Source organism: Salmo salar, chromosome 29 (genome assembly GCF_965601325.2).
Source record: "Salmo salar chromosome 29, fSalSal1, whole genome shotgun sequence".
NCBI classification, from domain to species: Eukaryota; Metazoa; Chordata; class Actinopteri; order Salmoniformes; family Salmonidae; genus Salmo; species Salmo salar.
In genome coordinates this window covers 13,507,870-13,526,318 of record NC_138319.1, presented here as the reverse complement: position 1 = coordinate 13,526,318, position 18,449 = coordinate 13,507,870, and the positions used below count along the sequence as shown (strand labels likewise).

The window sequence follows — 18,449 nt, the reverse complement described above, 5'->3', positions numbered from 1 at the left end:
ATCCCATTCAAGTAATGGGACAGATACTCACATTTTTCTCGCATCATGTCCAAATCACCCGAAAGTATCTCAAATGTGTTGTGAAGCTCACCAAAGTCACTTATAGATGATTTGAACATGATGAATGAAAAATGCGAATATCTGTCCCATGACTTGAATGGGATTTGTGCCAGAAATGCTTAAACGTTAGCATTTGGAAACCGTGTCAGCCACTGCCAGGGAAACTGGAAACTGCTGTCCTACCTTGTACATAGACCGCTTACAAGGTCATTTTATAATTTGGGTGAACTATCCCTTTAGTGGTAAAAAATATTCCTACATTTAGTCATACTGCACCTTTTGCATGTGTTTTTAAGTCTCCAGCCGTGTTTGACTTTAGGTCTGTTCCCTCTCAGGCACTACGGAGATTGTTGTGGACGTTGATGATGATGGAGTGATCTCCATGAACTTTGCCTGCTCCAACCTGACTCCAGACTCCAAATTTGTGTGGTCAAAGAACTACGAAGAGATCACAGACGATACTCGTATTTCTGTGGCGACCAGTGGGGAGAAGTGTGTGTGTGTGTGTGTGTGTGTGTGTGTGTGTGTGTGTGTGTGTGTGTGTGTGTGTGTGTGTGTGTGTGTGTGTGTGTGTGTGTGTGTGTGTGTGTGTGTGTGTGTGTGTGTGTGTGTGTGTGTGTGTGTGTGTGTGTGTTTGAAAGAAGATTAGGTAATCTAAAGTACTTCAGTATGTTGATTGTGCTGGTGCCATTGTGTCTACCCCTCAGGTCCAAAGCCACCTTCAATATGCCTGCGGAGGATGACATCGGCATTTACTCTTGTGCTGTCACCCACACCGACGGTGCTTGCTCCAGCTACACTCTCTCAGCAGAGGGTGAGTCCAACTGTGTGTCTGTGGTACTGTAGCACTGTACTAGCCTGACCACGTAATCACTTAAGCAGCTAACTTAGAAGGTTATTAAGAGGGTCGCAGAGCTTCATTGCTCCCGTGTAATTTCTACTTCTTAATCTCCGATAAATATTTCATTTATTTCATAAGTCTTTTTTCTTTTTTGACAGAGTTGAAGAAACTGCTGGAGCTCAGCCATGACCACAAATTCCCCAGTGAGAAACTCAGACACCCTGTTCTATGGCTGCATCCCGAATGGCACCCTATTCCCTTAGTGCACCACATTTGACCAAGGGAAAAAGTAGTGCACTGTGTAGGGAATAGGGTGCCATTTGGGATGCGGCCTATCTGTTTGTTCTGTGCATGACTCTTTCCTCACTGTTCCTGCTCTCACTTTTTCACCTTCTCTCCTCTCTGTCTCTCTCCTTCTCATTTGATCTGTCTAGTTATTCCATTAAAGACAGAGCTGGCTGTGGAGCTGCAGGAGAAGGGCAGAATTCGCTTCTGGCTGCAGGCTGAGAAGATCTCTGCTAATGGCAAAATAGAATATGTGTTTAATGACAACAGTCTCTCCCAGGGAGAGGTAAGTAGGCATTGAATGGAAACAAAATAACTGAACTCTCTTAATGTTGAGCCGCTTTGGGACTGGAAACAAAATGCACTCCTTTAGGGTTGTTAAAATTCCCAGGTTTAGGGGCCTCCCGAGTGGCGCAGTGGTCTAAGGCGCTAGAGATGCTGGGTTCGAGTCCAGGCTCTGTCGCAGCCGGCCGCGACCAGGAGGCCCATGGGGCGGCGCACAATTGGCCCAGCGTCGTCCGGGAGGGTTTGGCTGGCAGGGATATCCTTGTCTCATCGCGCACTAGCGACTCCTGTGGTGGGCCGGGCGCAGTGCACGCTGACACGGTTGCCAGGTGTACGGTGTTTCCTCCGACACATTGGTGTGGCTGGCTTCCGGGTTAAGCGGGCATTGTGTCAAGAAGCAGTGCGGCTTGGTTGGGTTGTGTTTCGGAGGACGCATGGCTCTCGACCTTCGCCTCTCCTGAGTCCGTACGGGAGTTGCAGCGATGAGACAAGACTGTAACTACTACCAATTGGAATCCATGAAATTGGGGAGAAAAAGGGGTGAAAAAAATAAAATCAAATACATTAAAACAAAATATCAGGATTTCCAGAAATCATGGTTGGAGGTTTCCTGGATTTTGTGCTTATTGCAGGAATTCTCCAACTGGCATTTCTGCAGAACCTGGGAATTTGGGGAAAGTTACCTGCAATTTGCGACCCTATGCTCCCTACATATGTATAACATCTACTGTAATTTCTGTTGTTGAGATAAAGTTTCTGAGACCAGACTAAAAAGGCTTTTCCCATGACCTGCTTTCCAGAAATACAAGATGAACTTTAACAAGGACACAGGGGTGATTGAGATGATCATGGAGTCTCTGCTCCCAGAGGACGAGGGAACCTTCACCTTCCAGCTGCAGGATGGCAAAGCAACCAACCAGTCCAGCCTGGTGCTGATTGGAGATGGTAGGATAAACTCAGCCACTCATTCTCTCCTCCTCCTATCATCTTCCGTCACTCTCTCCTCTCGCCTGTGCCAGTCAGTTTAGCTATCATGCCAACTCCATGTCAGTCTTTGTCATGGAATGACAAGGACAGCAGTGGAGTAGGCAAGAGCACAAACAGATCTGGGACCAGGCTATCTCTCCTCTGTTGTAAAGAAAAAACAGCCCCACTATGGCTCAGAAGTTAGCTCTTAACATATTTCACTAGAGGGCAGTAAAAGCTTACTATAAACCATAAACTATTGTGCACACATTAATAACAAATGTATCTGATTTAAATAATATCCACGTCAATGTACAAGACACATCATAGTGACTATATTACATGAAAGATTAATGTGATTGTATGTAAAAGTTTTGTCACCTAATCAGGAGTGATGTGTTTTTCCAGTGTTCAAGGGGCTGCAGAAGGAGTCTGCGTTCATGCGCAAAGAGTGGCACAGAAAGCAAGGTATGGGATCTTTTTAAATGAAGAAAATATGTCATGAGTGGAGTGGTGATACAGTGAGATATTCGATTTATAGAACAATGTCAGAAATCATAGCAACATAATTGATCATTGAAATAATCCCACTGGTTTTTCATAGGTCCTCACTTTGTGGAGTATCTGAGTTATGAAGTGACCCCGGAATGTTGTGTTATCCTGAAATGCAAGGTGAGAATGCTGAGGAACAGGGTTAGAGGGAACTCTTGGATAATGGATGTCAGTATTAGGAAAATTCTTCTTAGGTCAGCTCACACGCCTCTCCAGATGACTTGTTACCCACCGGTGTGCAGTAAGGAAGTGGACCTGAACATCCTATCTCTGTCTATCTCTATTTCTATCCATCTGTCGCTGTCACCCTCTGCAGGTTGGGAACATAAAGAAAGAGACTGTTGCATTGTGGTACAAGGATGGGCGTGAGGTCAAGGGAGATGAGAAACTCACCTTCACCGAGGGAGTGCTCAAACTGGAGATTGCTCAGGTGAGAGGGATTCTGCAGTTATTTCATGCACATCATACATTAGAAATATATACAGTACCACAAGCCTCTTATGCAGCAGTATAAGACCATACGGCACAATACCTGTCTTTAGAGGGTTAATAATATTGTTTTGCACATTACTCTAGGCTATATGAATGGCCCTTCTATACAGTAGACTACATAAAGGTTGGAAAATATAATATTTTCAATATGCTGCACATGTATGAACATACTGTGTGTATTGAATGTTTTTGTAATATGTTCTACACATCATTATACAGTCCATGTGCTGTTTGTTTGCAACTGTGTATGACTGTATCATCATTGCACATCTCTGTCTATATGTTCATATATCATAAATATATGGGTTCCTCACACAACATGGATGCTATCTTCTGGCTGCAAGATGGTGGAGAAAGTTGAGCATAAGTCGGTCTGAAGGGGTTGCGACCATGTGAAAAGTTTTGTCTTACTCTGATCGTACATTACTGTCTTAATATCGCTTTCTTAATTATATTAATCACAATTTCTGTCTTTTCCAGTTACAGCATCTAACCGATCCTTACTTAAATTTGTATAAAACCTCTTAAATTCTAACCCCCCCATTTATTATTCCTTACTAAATTACAGCATATTTCGACACGATTCAACATTTTTCCTCTAACACACCATGTCTCAACCATTGTTCTCTGTATTAAAGGTAGACTGACGTAGATGCAGAAAGGAAACTGCATAGTGGGTCAATTTCCTTAACAACTAAGAGCTGTGAAGCGCGAGGCTCAACTTCTCTGCTGTTTTGGTGCCTGGGCTACCACACTGTAAACAGAGTGAAGCGAACCCGTGCACATGCGCAGATATTGTGTGTGAGAGTGAGGCCTTGCAACTCGCTCATCTCAATATCTGCGGTGCTGCTCGCGGCAACATCATTTCGCTGAGTCTACCCCTTTTTAATGTGTTTTATAAAATCTGTTTCATGTCTTTTACAGTATATCATGTCCTTTTGTAATTCACCTGTTTTCCACCCGACATCTGTCTACCTAGTCTTCAGCCAAACACACCACTCGTCTCTGTGTGTAGTCCAACGTGCGTGTCATCAAAAGTGGCACAGTGTGTGCACGTGTGACACGCATCGTGCCTTAGCGGTGCAGTATGTAAACATGTCACATGTGTCCTATTACAGCGTGATGCTCCTCCTGCAGCTGTAGCGACAGACCTAGACAATTCCCTCGAGGACCTTATCTGGAGAATACTAAAAGTTGGGATCAGCGTGATCTTTTTGTCACCTTAAGTGATCATCTTCTTGGTTTTGCTGTTTTGAGAATGCTTTTTTGCTTTTGTGTCAAATAAATGTGTGTCCTGCAGCACCCATAGCAGGGGAGAAAAGCTTGCCTTTTCGCTTGAGAGTTGAATTTTCTTCATTTGCAAAATGATGTCTGTCTCAAACCTAGCCTTCTCTTATAGATCTCAAAGAAGGATGCCGGTGTCTATGAGATTGTTCTGAAGGATGACAGAGGGCAGGACACATCCACGTTGAATCTGACAGAACAAGGTGACTAACCCCTCAAAGCCATACCTCATTGTGTGTGCAGTAAAGCGTCAACAAGGCCTCATCATATTTACATTTCTGTCCTCCAGGTTTCAGAGACTTGATGAATGAAGTGTTCAGTAATATTGGTAAGTACATGTGTCTCACTGCAGTGGTAAACCCATCAACTAAAGTTGAACTTGGGTTCAAGACATCCATAAAGTCTTCCTCTGTAAAGTTGCTCTGTGTAACGTTGCACTGTGTAACGCCTCTGTAACGCTGCACTTTATAACGTCTTTGTAACGTTGCACTGTGGAACATCTCTGTGACGTTGCACTGTGAAACATCTATGGTAACTCTGCACTGTGAAACATCTCTGTGACGTTGCGCTGTAGAACATCTCTGTGACGTTGCACTGTGGAACATCTCTGTGACGTTGCACTGTGGAACATCTCTGTGACGTTGCACTGTGAAACATCTATGGTAACTCTGCGCTGTGAAACATCTCTGTGACGTTGCACTGTGGAACATCTCTGTGACGTTGCACTGTGGAACATCTCTGTGACGTTGCACTGTGGAACATCTCTGTGACGTTGCACTGTGGAACATCTCTGTGACGTTGCGCTGTGGAACATCTCTGTGACGTTGCACTGTGGAACATCTCTGTGACGTTGCACTGTGGAACATCTCTGTGACGTTGCACTGTGGAACATCTCTGTAACGTTCCCTAGCCAACTCATCCACTGCACTGAAGATCCAGAGCACAGACGAGGGCATCAGACTCTACTCCTTTGTCAGTTACTACAACGAGGCGCTCCAGGTCACCTGGCACCACAAGTGTGTAGTCTCCTTACTTGTGTGTGTGTGTGTGTGTGTGTGTGTGTGTGTGTGTGTGTGTGTGTGTGTGTGTGTGTGTGTGGTGTGTGTGTGTGTGTGTGTGTGTGTGTGTGTGTGTGTGTGTGTGTGAATGTTAGTGCGCACGTGTGTGCGTGCCTGAATGTGCGCGTGTGTGTTTGCATGTACATTCAACTGTCAGGTGTGCGTCGCCTGTGAGATGCCGCCTATACGTGTGTGTGTCAGTCAGCTGTTTTCCTCTCTAATAGGGATGCAGCGATAGCCTTCACAGACCGCATTAAGAGTGGTGTGGTGGGAGAGCAGCTGTGGCTACAGATCACAGAGCCCACAGAGAAAGACAAGGGCAAATACGCCATCGAGTTCCATGACGGAAAGGGCGGTCTGAAGAGGACAGTAGAGCTGTCTGGCCAGGGTGAGACGACGGCTGAGTTCCAAATGGCACCCTATTTCCTATATAGTGCACTCATTTTGACATCTACATGGAATTTAGCGGCTCTAGTTCCTTCACCAATGCTTTGACAGGTATACTCACCTCCTCTTTTCTTGCAGCATTTGATGACGCATATGCAGAATTCCAGAGGCTCAAGTAAGTTAGCTCAAATTAGTAGATATTTATACACCCTTTTCCCCCATTGTATTAGCCAGCTCTTCTACATGTTGTGGATGTGGCATGCCATTAAGTACCCAGCAAACCCGAAACATTCCCAGGACATTAGCTAACATTCCCAAGAAGTTCTAGTTAGGGTATGAGCTAACATTGGGATGAAAACGTCCCACAAACATTCTAAGAATGTTTTTGATCACCAAATATTTTTTCTAAGGAAATGTTTGAAGTGAAATATCCCTGTAATGTTCTCCTCACAGTCACCAAAATGTTGTGCATAGCATGTGTAAAAACTACCACATAATGTTCTCATTATGTGCGTGATAACACAATGTAATAACACAACGTTCCAATAATGTTCTTAGAAACATACTGCCGCAACAAAATGAGGGAGCAATAGAAGTGTTTCTGAGCAAACATTACAGGAACGATCTGCTAATGTTGATGGATATGTTATTTAGAACACCCATAACAACAAGCAGGGAATATCTCTACAATGGCCTCATAAGGCTATTCTGTGACATGACATGGGTTCCAAAAAACATTCCCTGAACATACTTCAGCAATTATGTCTGGATTCAATTGAATAGGTTCTGAAAAAAAACATTACAGAAACATTCCTAAACATCCCAAATAGCATTCCCACAAGACTTTCATGAAGTTATAGTGTGATGTTATAACATGATTGTTACGATAACGTTCCCTTCACAAACGTCAGCAATTATGTCTGGATTTAATACAAGTGGTTCTGAGAAAACTGGAATGTTCTGCTAATGTTAATAAGGCCATTCCACAAAAAGAGTGCCTTTTGATATTGTAAGTAGAAATTGTGCATTAGTATTGAATTTTAAAGCCTTTTATATTAAATGAAGTGCCTTTTTTAATATAGACCACATGAGAAAAAAGAAGAAACCCGCACGCTGCTCTTGCTAGTATCACTGCTCTTCATTAAGCTTTACGTATCGGCCTCAAGGCCTTCGTCAGAGCTTTTGTGAGTGTTTGTAGACATTGCTCCACCCACATCTGTTCAATGCATCGAATGGGGTTGGAGTCGAGGGAAAATAAGCAAGTGTTACCAAATATAACAATGTGTGTACATAAAACGCATTAAACAAGTCCTGTAAAACCACAGTGAGGATAAGTAAGTTTTCATAAATCATTGGGTACAGTGCAAGAACAAAAACGTCAGCCTAATCTAATCCAGGCTGTATCACAACCGGCCGTGATTGGGAGTCCCATAGGGCGGCGCACAATTGGCCCAATTAGGCCGTCATTGTAAATAAGAATTTGTTCTTAACTGACTTGCCTAGTTAAATAAAGGTTAAATTAAAAAAAAGTAAAAAATTATCTGAAGTGATGCGCATTAATTCATGTTCACATTTACAACATAACATGCATGGGCATTTCATGGGGGAATAATGTCTGGTGGGTGAAAATCCCTTGGCTCATAGTATTATTTATATCACCTCCCCTGTCTGATATCTTGACTTTCTCAATGCCACAAAATCTAAAGGTAGAAATGTCATGAAATGTCATATAGACCACATGGAAAATTCAATAAATCAGATTTTTTTATATGAATAAAGTCTTGCTGAGTGCCAAAGTGCTGGGTAAAACCTAAATAGGACATTTCAGAAACCTTTAAAGAATACATAAAGATGTATGTGAGAATTCTTGCAACATCTATGCACATTCTCACATTTGTTCCCCCCCTGATTTTGTGTTTTGGGAACCTATCTCTTCAATGTCCCCCCACAACCCCCACAACTCTTCAATGTCCCCCCACAACCTAATGAAATGTTTTGCGAACTTTTAAAGAACATAAAAAATATGTTCTGTTAACATTCTTGCAACATCAGAGGAATGATCTGTGCACCCTAATAGAAACATTGTATAATCATCAGCACAACTGGACACATGTTGTGTTACTAGAACTTTTGGGGGCAATGTTCTAACACCATTCCCAGAACCGGAACATTCACAGAACCAGTTTTGGTTTGCTGGGTACTCTGCATCAATCCTTCCTTTCATGTGATTGCTATCTTTGGTGTTCCTCTCTGTCTGCCAAGCCACACTCTCTGTGCATGTATGTTTATATAGCAGTCTCTGACAGGCTTTGACAGGCTTTGAGTAAGGGCATAGGGAAGTGGGCAGAGAGATGAAGCCTTTACTTAGACACACTTCCTGGCTCCAGTCCAAACACATTCTCTGGATTCGTTTCTCTTATCTTTGTTCTTCCATTAATGTTCTGTCTCTTCCATTTTCAGAGCGGCCGCTATTGCAGAGAGAAGTAAGTATACACACACACACACACACACACACACACACACACACACACGTTATTAGATGGGGATGAGAGGGCTGCTCTCAGTATTGTAGTGGGTACTGATATTTTCAAACTGATCTGAGGTCAGTGGTCTAATTTGGTGCTCTTTGTTCCAGATCGTGCTCGCGTGGCAGGAGGCCTGCCTGATGTCGTCACCATACAGGAGTTAAAGGTAACCATGTCTGGATGGATCTGTATCTGTCTGTCTGTATATGTACTGTATGTCCATGGTCTCATACTGGCCTGGGACTCATTGCAGACTTGATCACGACTATTTTTAATCAGAGCTATGGTCAAAAGTCCTACACTATATAAGGAAGGACTCTGGTCAAAAGTAGTATGCTATATAGGGTGCTAGTATAGGGTGCCATTTCGGACGCACCTTATTATGTGTGATCTTGTCTCTCTCCATCAGGCCCTGAACCTGACCTGTAACATTTCGGGCGAACCCCTGCCTGAGGTCGTCTGGCTGAAGAACGAGAGGGAGATTGTGTCTGATGGCCACTACGTCATGAAGTTCGAGGCGGGCAAGTACGCCAGCTTCACTATCACCACGGTGAACACGACAGACTCGGGCAAGTACAGCATCCTGGTGAAGAACAAGTACGGCACAGAGAGCGCCGACTTCACCGTAAGTGTCTTCAGCCCCGACAGCAAGAAATAAGGGAGAAAGAAAGAAGGCCGGCAAGAAATAAGGAAAACCTCAATCTTTGCGTAAATATTATGTATAAAAATACATAGAAAAAGACAAAGAAAAAAGAAGGAAGGGATACAGAGTCCTGAGCATTGGTTTGAGATGGTTTTTATGGTAGTCTATACAGTATTTAACTCTAGTTTGAAAAGGTGTATCGTTTTACTCTGAGCATGAAATGCCCAAAGGTTCAGAGCAAAATCTGAGAACTGTTTCAGCATTTTATAGAATTACAAAAAACATAAACACAATACTTTCGGTCCAATCATCCTTTATTTTGACACTACGATGAGTACAGTTATACATTTATAAAAGTCCCCCATGTATTACAATATTTTGCTATATTTTACTAAGTATTGAGGCACTAAAAAGGCATGTAAAGACACATTTCATGTTAATTCAAATGAATTTACTGCAACAGACTTAAAACTAAAAGGTTAGCCATCTAGTATTGTCTAAAAAGGACTGTGATGCTGGAAACCTTGTTAGCTTACTCAAAGGTTATTACTGTATGTGCCATGCAAGAGTTTTAAAAAGTAAGGAAGTGAATAGATGCTCTATAAGCACAGAGAAAGGAAGATTTTTTTTCTGTAATGTGGAATTTTAACAGATCCTGTGTTTTTTCATTCACAATCACTGTTTACTGAGTATGATGTCACCACATATGTCACTCAGTAGTGTTATTACATCACTCCTTCTGCCGCTATGTCGTGATTATGGCATCCCTTTCTCTGATTTATGACATCACTTCCCCTGTCACTTAGTAGTGATTATGACATCCCTTACTTTGTCACGACGCAGTGATTATGGCATCCCTTCATCTGTCACTCAGTAATGACTATGACATCACTTCCTCTGTCACTCAGTAATGATTATGACATCACTTCCTCTGCCACTATGTAATGATTATGACATCACTTCCTCTGTCTCTCAGTAATGATTATGACATCACTTCCTCTTTCCCATGTCTTATGAGAAGGACTAATAAAATGGAGCATGTATTCCCTCACCACCTCCTCCTCTGTTGTCTCACTGCGTTTTGTTCCCTCTGTACGGCACCCCACTCTTCATTCTCCATTCTATTCCTCCACTCTTCACTCCCTGCTTCAGTCTCCTGTTCACCATTCTCTCCTGGTCACTTGTCTGATATTGTCTGATGGTCCTCTTGTCTCCGAAGACCATGAAGGCATCTATCACCAAGGAGCAATGCAATCCCTCAGTCTGAACATACACAAGCACCTTACGCAAGAGAGTCAAACTCAACTCCTTGACGACGCGCACACCGGCTGATTTTTATGTGTTACCTTTTAATAAGTTGCTGATTTAGACCTGGGTCTGTGGCCCTTGGGGATTTGAGCTTGACAACCCTGCTGCTTTGTACCATATGCGTTGTCTCTCAATACACTCAACCAACTGCACTCTGTCCACACACACTTCTACTGAGCGTTCTTCCTCCCATCACATTTCTCTGTACTGTGTGTTTGTAAGCACAAATCACCCTCAGACACCCACCATGTTTTTGTTCATTAGATGTTTTCTCATCAAGGATTCACCACTAGTAGGACATTAAATTATCTGCGTCCCAAATAGCAGCCTATTCCCTATATAGTTCACTATTTTTAACCAGAGCTCTATGGGCCCTGGTCAAAAGTAGTGCAATAAATAGGGAACAGGGTCCCATTTGGGATGCATAATAATCTACTGCTACATACGGTCTATGATGTGACGTAACAGTGCACCAAGCCCTCATGATAAAGGAAAGGAACATCTTATCAGCAACTCACACACACGTGAGCTTGTTATTGGTGCTGAATGGGAAAAGTCTTAGTCATATATTTAGCGTGTGTGCCAGTCTGGGACACCATTTTTAGATTCACTGACTGGAAAAGATGGACATTAGACCCAGGCAATGTGATCGCAATGACATAAAAAACAAACAATGGGTTAAGTCACCAGAATATAATGAGAGTAGCCTGTCACATAACTCAAACATGTGGAGAGACCAGGAATTGGGTTAGCCAGTGGTCTGAAACAAGAATATCAGGGCCTATATTCATAAAGAGTATGAGTGCTGATTTAGGATCAGTTCCCAATCGTTCATATTCATTATAGTCTAAGAGGCTAAACTGATCTGAGATGCTTTATGAATGCAGGCCCAGGTTCCAATCACCTACAGTATCTCAAGTGTTGTATTCTTTTTTTTTCAGTGGACTATTTTATGTGGTAAAACACGCTGCTCTCTGTTTTCAGACACACTAAACCCCAAAGCATTAATACAAAAAAATTGTCCATGCACAAGTAAACATGATCAATATCTTATTACACCAGCAATAATACCATGTGATCCTGGAACAACATTTGTTGTTGACATGTTTTTTGCAGCCCTCTTCTCAGAAGACGTTTTAGTGACATTTAATTTGTTGGCCTATAAATCACATTAGGAAAGCTTTGCAGTCTGGTAAGTAATCTCAAATGCCAACAATGTCTTTGAAGTAGAGAGCATTTTTTTAAAGATGCCTTGATGAAATGAAACTTTTTATTCACAAGACTAGTTTTAAAAGTAGCTATGGAAATTCTGTGTGCAAAGTATATGTGTGTGCACCTGTGTGCGCGTGCGTGTAAACCCTAAAACCTTTTCCATTTGCCAGTTGGTTGTAACAGAAGGCAAAGGGGACTTGGGAGTGACCTCCTATTTGACCGATGCTGATGGGAATGTGATCATTGGGTCTAAAAGCAGACCTACCACCCCAACAGAGAGGAGGAAGTCAGTCACTGGGAAGAAAATGCAGAAGAGAAAGGGTGAGGGGACAGCTGTCCACAATAATGTGTGCAAGAAAATACTTAACACAAAAAGCTTTTAATGTGAACAAATACAAATATTAGGCTACACCTTTAATTAGGCCACACTTCTCAATGAAAAAAAATATAAACTTACTACTAAATTAAAACAGTGTACAGAGTAATTATCTAATCTCAGAACCCAGATCTGGCATAACAGTCTGTCACAAGAGACTAGGACTTCTCTCACTTCAATGTGTCAGTTTATCACCTTCAGAAGGAGCGGATAGCATCATCATCATGTTTATCCTTTTTGAGTCAAAAGTGTAAGCACTATCACAACAAGTCATGTTTGAGGTTAGGGAAAAAATCTAGTTAGGTTGATTTCTTCACCACCAAAGTAGTGAAGTGGTTTTGGATGGACTTTTTGGTGATGGGAAGGGCAGTCTTCTGATTGAGTCAGTGGTTAAACATAAGTAATCTCCTTCCTCTGGAAGCAGCTTTGTGAATTTCTTCACCTGTGTGTGTGTGTGTGTGTGTGTGTGTGTGTGTGTGTGTGTGTGTGTGTGCGTGTGTGTTTCCTCAGATTCCGTAATCCTCCAGAAGCCACCAGAGGAAAAGGAGGGGAAGAAGAAAGAAGAAAAGAAGATGGAGGACAAAACTGATGCTGTGCCAAAAACCACAGACAAGAAAAAGGCTGCCCCTGTTGTTGCAAGCGGGGTCGGCAAGCAGGAGACCCTGCAGCAGCCCACAACTACAGCAGATGAGGCGAAGCCAGATGATGTCCCCACATCTGAGAAACTGGCAGAGAAACCACAGATTAACAAGGGCAAAAACGATCAAGACGAGTGATGATCAGAAAGCTGGTTACATAAGTGAAATAGTTATTTTGGAGTTTGATGTGGTTTACATGTCTTGCATGACTGATGTGTGTCTTTCAGCATCATTGAAACAACACTGGAATAACTGTTTTTCTTCCAACATTGTAATTCATTCATCCTTTTCTTTAAAGGCCCAGTGCTGCAAAATTTCCACTAATGAAACTAACACTCAAAAAATTGGATCTGTGTAATTTCCTGATAGTTTCTGTTAGAAAACACAATCTACACAGGACTTTCTAATCAGCAGCTTTGAATGAGCAGGCGTTTCGGCTTCCCATTGTGACATCCACATGCGGTAAATTTAATAGAGCAGTAACAAAGAGAATTCCAAACCTCCCTGCCAATAACAGCTAGTTTTCAGTTTTCCCCTCCCCCCTCAGACCACTCCCAGGCAGTCCTAGCGAAATTCTTGCTTGAGAAATATTCTGAACAAAAATATAAATACAACATGTAAAGTGTTGGTCCCATGTTTCATGAGCTGGAAAAAAGATCCCAGTAATTTTACATATGCACAAAAATCATATTTATATCAAATGTGCACAAATTTGTTTACATCCCTGTTAGTGAGAATTTCTCCTTGGCCACAATAATCCATCCACCTGACAGGTGTGGCATATCAAGAAGCTGATTAAACTGCATGATCATTACACAGGTGCACCTTGTGCTGGAGACTATAAAAGACCACTCTAAAATGCCACAGATGTGTCAAGTTTTGAGGGAGCAATTAATTGGCATGCTGACTGCAGGAATGTCCACCAGAGCTGTTGCCAGAGAATTGAATGTTAGTTTGTCTACCATAAGAAACCTCCAATGTCGTTTTAGAGAATTTGGACAGCTGATGAAACTGAGGAGTATTTCTATCTGTAATAAAGCCCTTTTGTGGGGAAAAACCTGTTCTCATTGGCTAGGCCTGGCTCCCAAGTGGGTGGGCCTATGCCCTCCCAGGCCCACCCATTGCCATTGCTAGATTTGGGCCTAATTAATTCATTTCAATTGAATATGAACTGTAAATCAGTAAAATTGTTGAAATTGTTTAATGTTGAGTTTATATTTTTGTTCAGTATAGTTTCTTTGCTAAATGGAAATATTTTACAGTTAAGTACTTAATTGTTACCCAGAAATGATTTGATATTGATATAAAAACGGCTGCATTGGGCCTTTAAGAGCAGGGAAGATTAAAATACAGAGTGAGGGATGTAATTTTGTATTACAATGTATAATTCAAACATGTAGGCTGCGCTATAAACTTGTAGCTCAAAGGAAGGCCCACAAAAAAAGGCATAATTTGCATAGTCTTCAAATCTTTAACCTTTGGTGGTGTTATTGCTTGCGAATTTTTTTTGCCTTCAAGAGTGTGGGTTTAATCATATTTTTGATTGATTATAATGCAGTCATAGGCCACTTTAAAACACCTGAGGTTGGGAATGACATATGTAAAACAGGAGTATGTGTATTGAGGGATACACAACTGACCGACTTTTGAACAAACATTAGTTTCTCATGCACAGGCCTCATGCACAGGCCTATAAATCAAAGTCACCAAAGGAATGATATGGGTCTATACGCAAGAGAGGAAGTGAAGGACAAACGAAAGTGAATACCTGAAGTTAACCAGAGCAGAGTAAAATCACAGCAAGGTCAAATATTAGAACATGTCAATCAGTTCACCCAATTAGCTTGGAGGCAACATCCAAATGGAACAGAGAATTGGACCACCAAATAAAATGTTCCTCATTTTATTTTTGTTTAAATTAATATCACTTGATGAATGAACGCTTGTAATTCACACACAATTATCGAGGAGATTGCATGGGCCACTTCTCTTCACTGGTATAATTGTTTGAATTGCGCATTTCTCTGCATTGAAAAGAACGAGTCATGTTATGTTTGGTAGCCTATAGGCCTGCATGCACAATATGGTGTGATAATAATGAAAAATAATACAAGGTTAGATTGTAAAAGCGCGTCTGTGTGTAATTTCTCAAATTGATACATTGTACGGGTAAAACGCCAGTAGATGGAAACTGTTACATTGTATCACGTGAAAGCACCGTTTTGCGTGGTCATATGGTTAGATCACAGCGCCGCGAGACGAGCCAACGACGTCGAGGCTCGAGTTGAGGTGAACTGCCACGGTGAGAAATAACTGACACCGGCTGCCACATGACTGTCTGCAAACGGTATGTAATTCAAGTACCAGGCTACTCTCGCCGGTAAAGTTGATAAGCTGCAGTTCTCTGCGAAACAGTAGGTTTAAACAGTAGGTTTTTCATTGAGCCTTCAGTGCGAATCTCACGTTTGACTAGGCTAGCTATATGTAACGTTAGCTTAGGCGACACGGTAACGTTATCGGGTTTAGCCTTACCTAACGTAGCAGGCATACAATAAACTGACTGTAAGAAGTTAGCTCTAGTTAGTATAAATAACGTTTTTTTTTTAAAGACTTCTGATGAGCAGCTTAGCTGTCGCTCATCAAGCTCTAAATTGTAGGGTGATTAAATATACATACATATATTTATACATATAACGTTCTTTAGGTTAGGATTGCCTCTAGTTTGTCTGACGTTATGGATGCAAAGAGTGGGCTAGGGTGGCAATGGATTATAGCATACTTTCAGTAAATGTTTATAGCCACAGGTACAATATCACACAATCTTACTCATAAAGCTTAGTAGACATACAATGTTGCTAGCTTTTACTTAAGAAATGTTTGTCTTGAATGACAATTTGGCATTGAAGACAAACCCATTGAAATGTAACTTACCCCTTGAATTGAAGAATAAGCGCTTTAACATCTAGGCTACTTGCAGCCAAATGTTATGTCATGGGGTGCATTTTCTCTATAGTCTATTGTTTACTTTTTTGTTGGCGACCCACAGTGGTGGACAAAGTACTAAATTGTCATACTTGAGTAAAAGTAAAGATACCTTTTTTTTCTCTTTTTTTTTTTTTTTGCACACAACTATTTAGCACATTCCTTAACAGCAAATGACACAAGTAAAAGTGAAAGTCACGCAGTAAAATACTACTTTAGTAAAAGTGTAATGTACTTAAGTATTAAAAGTAAAGGTAAAGGTTTAAGCCATTTCAAATTCCTTATATTAAGCAAATCATACAGTACAATGTAATTTTTTAATTTGTTTTGACAGATAGACAGGGGCACAGACATAATTTACAAACAAAGGGAAGGGAAGGGGGATACCTAGTCAGTTGTACAACTGAATGCCTTCAACTGAAATGTGTCTTCCGCATTTAACCCAACCCCTCTGAATCAGAGAGGTGCGGGGGTTGCCTTAATGCATTTGTGCCTAGTGAGTCCGCCAGATCAGAGGCAGTAGGGATGACCAGGGATGTTCTCTTGATAAGTGTGGAATTGGACCATTTTCCTGTCAAAATGTAAGAGTACTTTTGGGTGTCAGAGAAAATGCATGGAGTAAAAAGTACATTTATCTTCTTTAGGAATGTAGTGAAGTAAAAGCAAAAGTTGTCAAAAATATAAATAGTAAAGTACAGATACCCCCAAAAACTACTTAAGTAGTACTTGAAAGTATTTTTACTTAAGTACTTTACACCACTGGTGACCCACTATTTGATGTTGTGCACATGTTGACTTTAAAACGACTTAATCCCAGCTCATGGGATGTTTTGCCATAGGATTGGCTCCTGAACTGAACACACAATCTTTGCAAAGCACATTGCTAGGCACTTTGATGTGGAGCAGTACATAAATGTCAGGAAATAAGATTACCGCTAGCCAAGGTGCTCTCTAACCATCTTAGTGGCCAATGAGTCAAGGATGATAACAGGTCTTCTACAGCGACGCCTGTTGATAAGGCAGAGCAAACTTGTCTTTACCCTCAGTGTCTAGCTGTAACTGAATATTATATGCTGTATGTGTCTGGATGTAAGAGAACAGTATTATTAATGTGTTAATTACACTATTAGGTGTAAAACACCATAAATGACCAATAGAGTGCAGTAGAAGGAGCTTATTGTTGTTGACAGCGTCAGACCCCTAAGCAGTGCAGTCAGCACGTTCTGATCCACAAATAAGGATACAGTCCCATGGGTGCAGTAACAAAAGTACCTCCACATGCAAGTGACCCATTCAAAATGAAAACAAAACCATATCTGGTGGCTGTATGTGCCGTTCTAAAGTTCACATTAACTGAGCTCGGCAAGGCAATGTGTTGGTTTCCTTTTGTGGGTGCATGAAAACGTTAGTCAGTTTCCTCAGCAAACTTAATTTGATGTGTGCTTTACTGAAATTCTACTTACTGTAACTGGCTCATACTTCTTACTGCATTATTAGATCACAAACCCAATAGGCTATACGTTTCCATGTAGGCCTAGATATGTACAGTCAGTTTAATAGTTGTGCTAAACCAGCCATTTTTCTGTCTAAATTAGGCAATGTGAGTGTAGGAGTTCTAACATGGCTGACATATCATCTGAACTTCTTTGGAAATTTCTGCTTTGTCCATGAAAAGAGTTTGCCACTGCAGCTTTGATTCAAACAGGCCATGGCAGGGCAAACTACACATTATGGGGCATATTTTACGTTAATTACCAACCTGATTTAACTGAAAAAAGAGAATCATTTATTTTATCTTAACCACAAGTTTTGTAGAAAATAACATCCAATGACATTTAGACCTAGCATCCTTTGCTCGGTTTTCTGAATTGTACTGTTTTGCCATGTTGCTAAAGGGTGTAATTTAATTTAGTATGACCTTACACACAAGTCTGATCAATTTCTTCAAAGACTCTTGCTTCATACAATTTAGGTCTCCTAAAGGTTGTTTATGAGTCTACGCACATTTTGACATTTTGCTTTCTAGTGCCTGCTTTGAGCTCACCATGGTGGTTCAAAGCCCTCAAATGGGTATGTAAGCGTTTTAAGGCTCAGGTCTGGGGTAAATTTCCTTCATAGGGTTTGTGTTGGCTTAGAGGGGAGCAAAGGCCACAGGGGCTCTGGACCGGTGCATGGCACAGGCTGGGTGGAGGGTGGCAGAGTCAGGAGGAGAGGGATAGAGTAAGTAGAGACCGCCTGGGCTCAGAGTACAGTGCTATCCCCTCTGAGGTGAACAGGCCTTGGGCCCCGGGGAGAGAGCAATGGACCTCTCAGTATGGTGCCCCAGTCCAAGAGACTCAGTGGAGAACCAGGACTCACATCTCCAGGACTCAAAGTCCTCCTGGACTCTGGTGAGTTGGGATTCCCTCATTAGTCTGCAACTAGAGAGTACGTTGTGGTGCATATTTTTTGAATGAGTTTACTTATACAGTACTTTATCAGAAATGTTTGTTTTTGTAGTTTATCAGATGGATGGATTCTATTTTTAAGAATTGTGAGCAACATCAGGTTTCTCA

General features: G+C 41.6%; 2 protein-coding genes across 5 annotated transcripts in view; both read left to right on the top strand.

Moving 5' to 3' along the window:
• Positions 1 to 10,429, top strand: part of myom1b (myomesin 1b) — a 31,958-nt gene extending 21,529 nt beyond the window's left edge. For both annotated transcript variants that reach the window (XM_082970667.1, XM_014180785.3), the window contains 16 exons: positions 396 to 552; positions 768 to 874; positions 1,060 to 1,104; positions 1,336 to 1,472; positions 2,272 to 2,416; positions 2,846 to 2,905; positions 3,042 to 3,109; positions 3,306 to 3,419; positions 4,881 to 4,968; positions 5,055 to 5,093; positions 5,676 to 5,781; positions 6,048 to 6,211; positions 6,349 to 6,385; positions 8,671 to 8,693; positions 8,846 to 8,901; positions 9,145 to 10,429. In XM_082970667.1, the coding sequence (XP_082826793.1) occupies positions 396 to 552; positions 768 to 874; positions 1,060 to 1,104; positions 1,336 to 1,472; positions 2,272 to 2,416; positions 2,846 to 2,905; positions 3,042 to 3,109; positions 3,306 to 3,419; positions 4,881 to 4,968; positions 5,055 to 5,093; positions 5,676 to 5,781; positions 6,048 to 6,211; positions 6,349 to 6,385; positions 8,671 to 8,693; positions 8,846 to 8,901; positions 9,145 to 9,393 (1,595 nt within the window). In that variant the 3' untranslated portion in view covers positions 9,394 to 10,429. The remainder of the gene's footprint in view (positions 1 to 395; positions 553 to 767; positions 875 to 1,059; positions 1,105 to 1,335; positions 1,473 to 2,271; positions 2,417 to 2,845; positions 2,906 to 3,041; positions 3,110 to 3,305; positions 3,420 to 4,880; positions 4,969 to 5,054; positions 5,094 to 5,675; positions 5,782 to 6,047; positions 6,212 to 6,348; positions 6,386 to 8,670; positions 8,694 to 8,845; positions 8,902 to 9,144) is intronic.
• A 2,617-nt stretch (positions 10,430 to 13,046) lies between these two features.
• The window catches only part of lpin2 (lipin 2), a 48,253-nt gene continuing 42,850 nt past the window's right edge, over positions 13,047 to 18,449 (top strand). Inside the window, exon 1 of one of the 3 annotated variants that reach the window (XM_014180775.3) lies at positions 13,047 to 15,214. Coding sequence is in view for 1 of the 3 variants with exons in the window: in XM_014180773.3 (XP_014036248.2) it covers positions 18,195 to 18,284 (90 nt within the window). In the remaining 2 variants the exon portion in view is untranslated. Of the gene's footprint in view, positions 15,260 to 18,103; positions 18,285 to 18,449 lie in introns of those variants that run through there. The other 2 variants (XM_014180774.3, XM_014180773.3) reach the window with 2 other exon arrangements.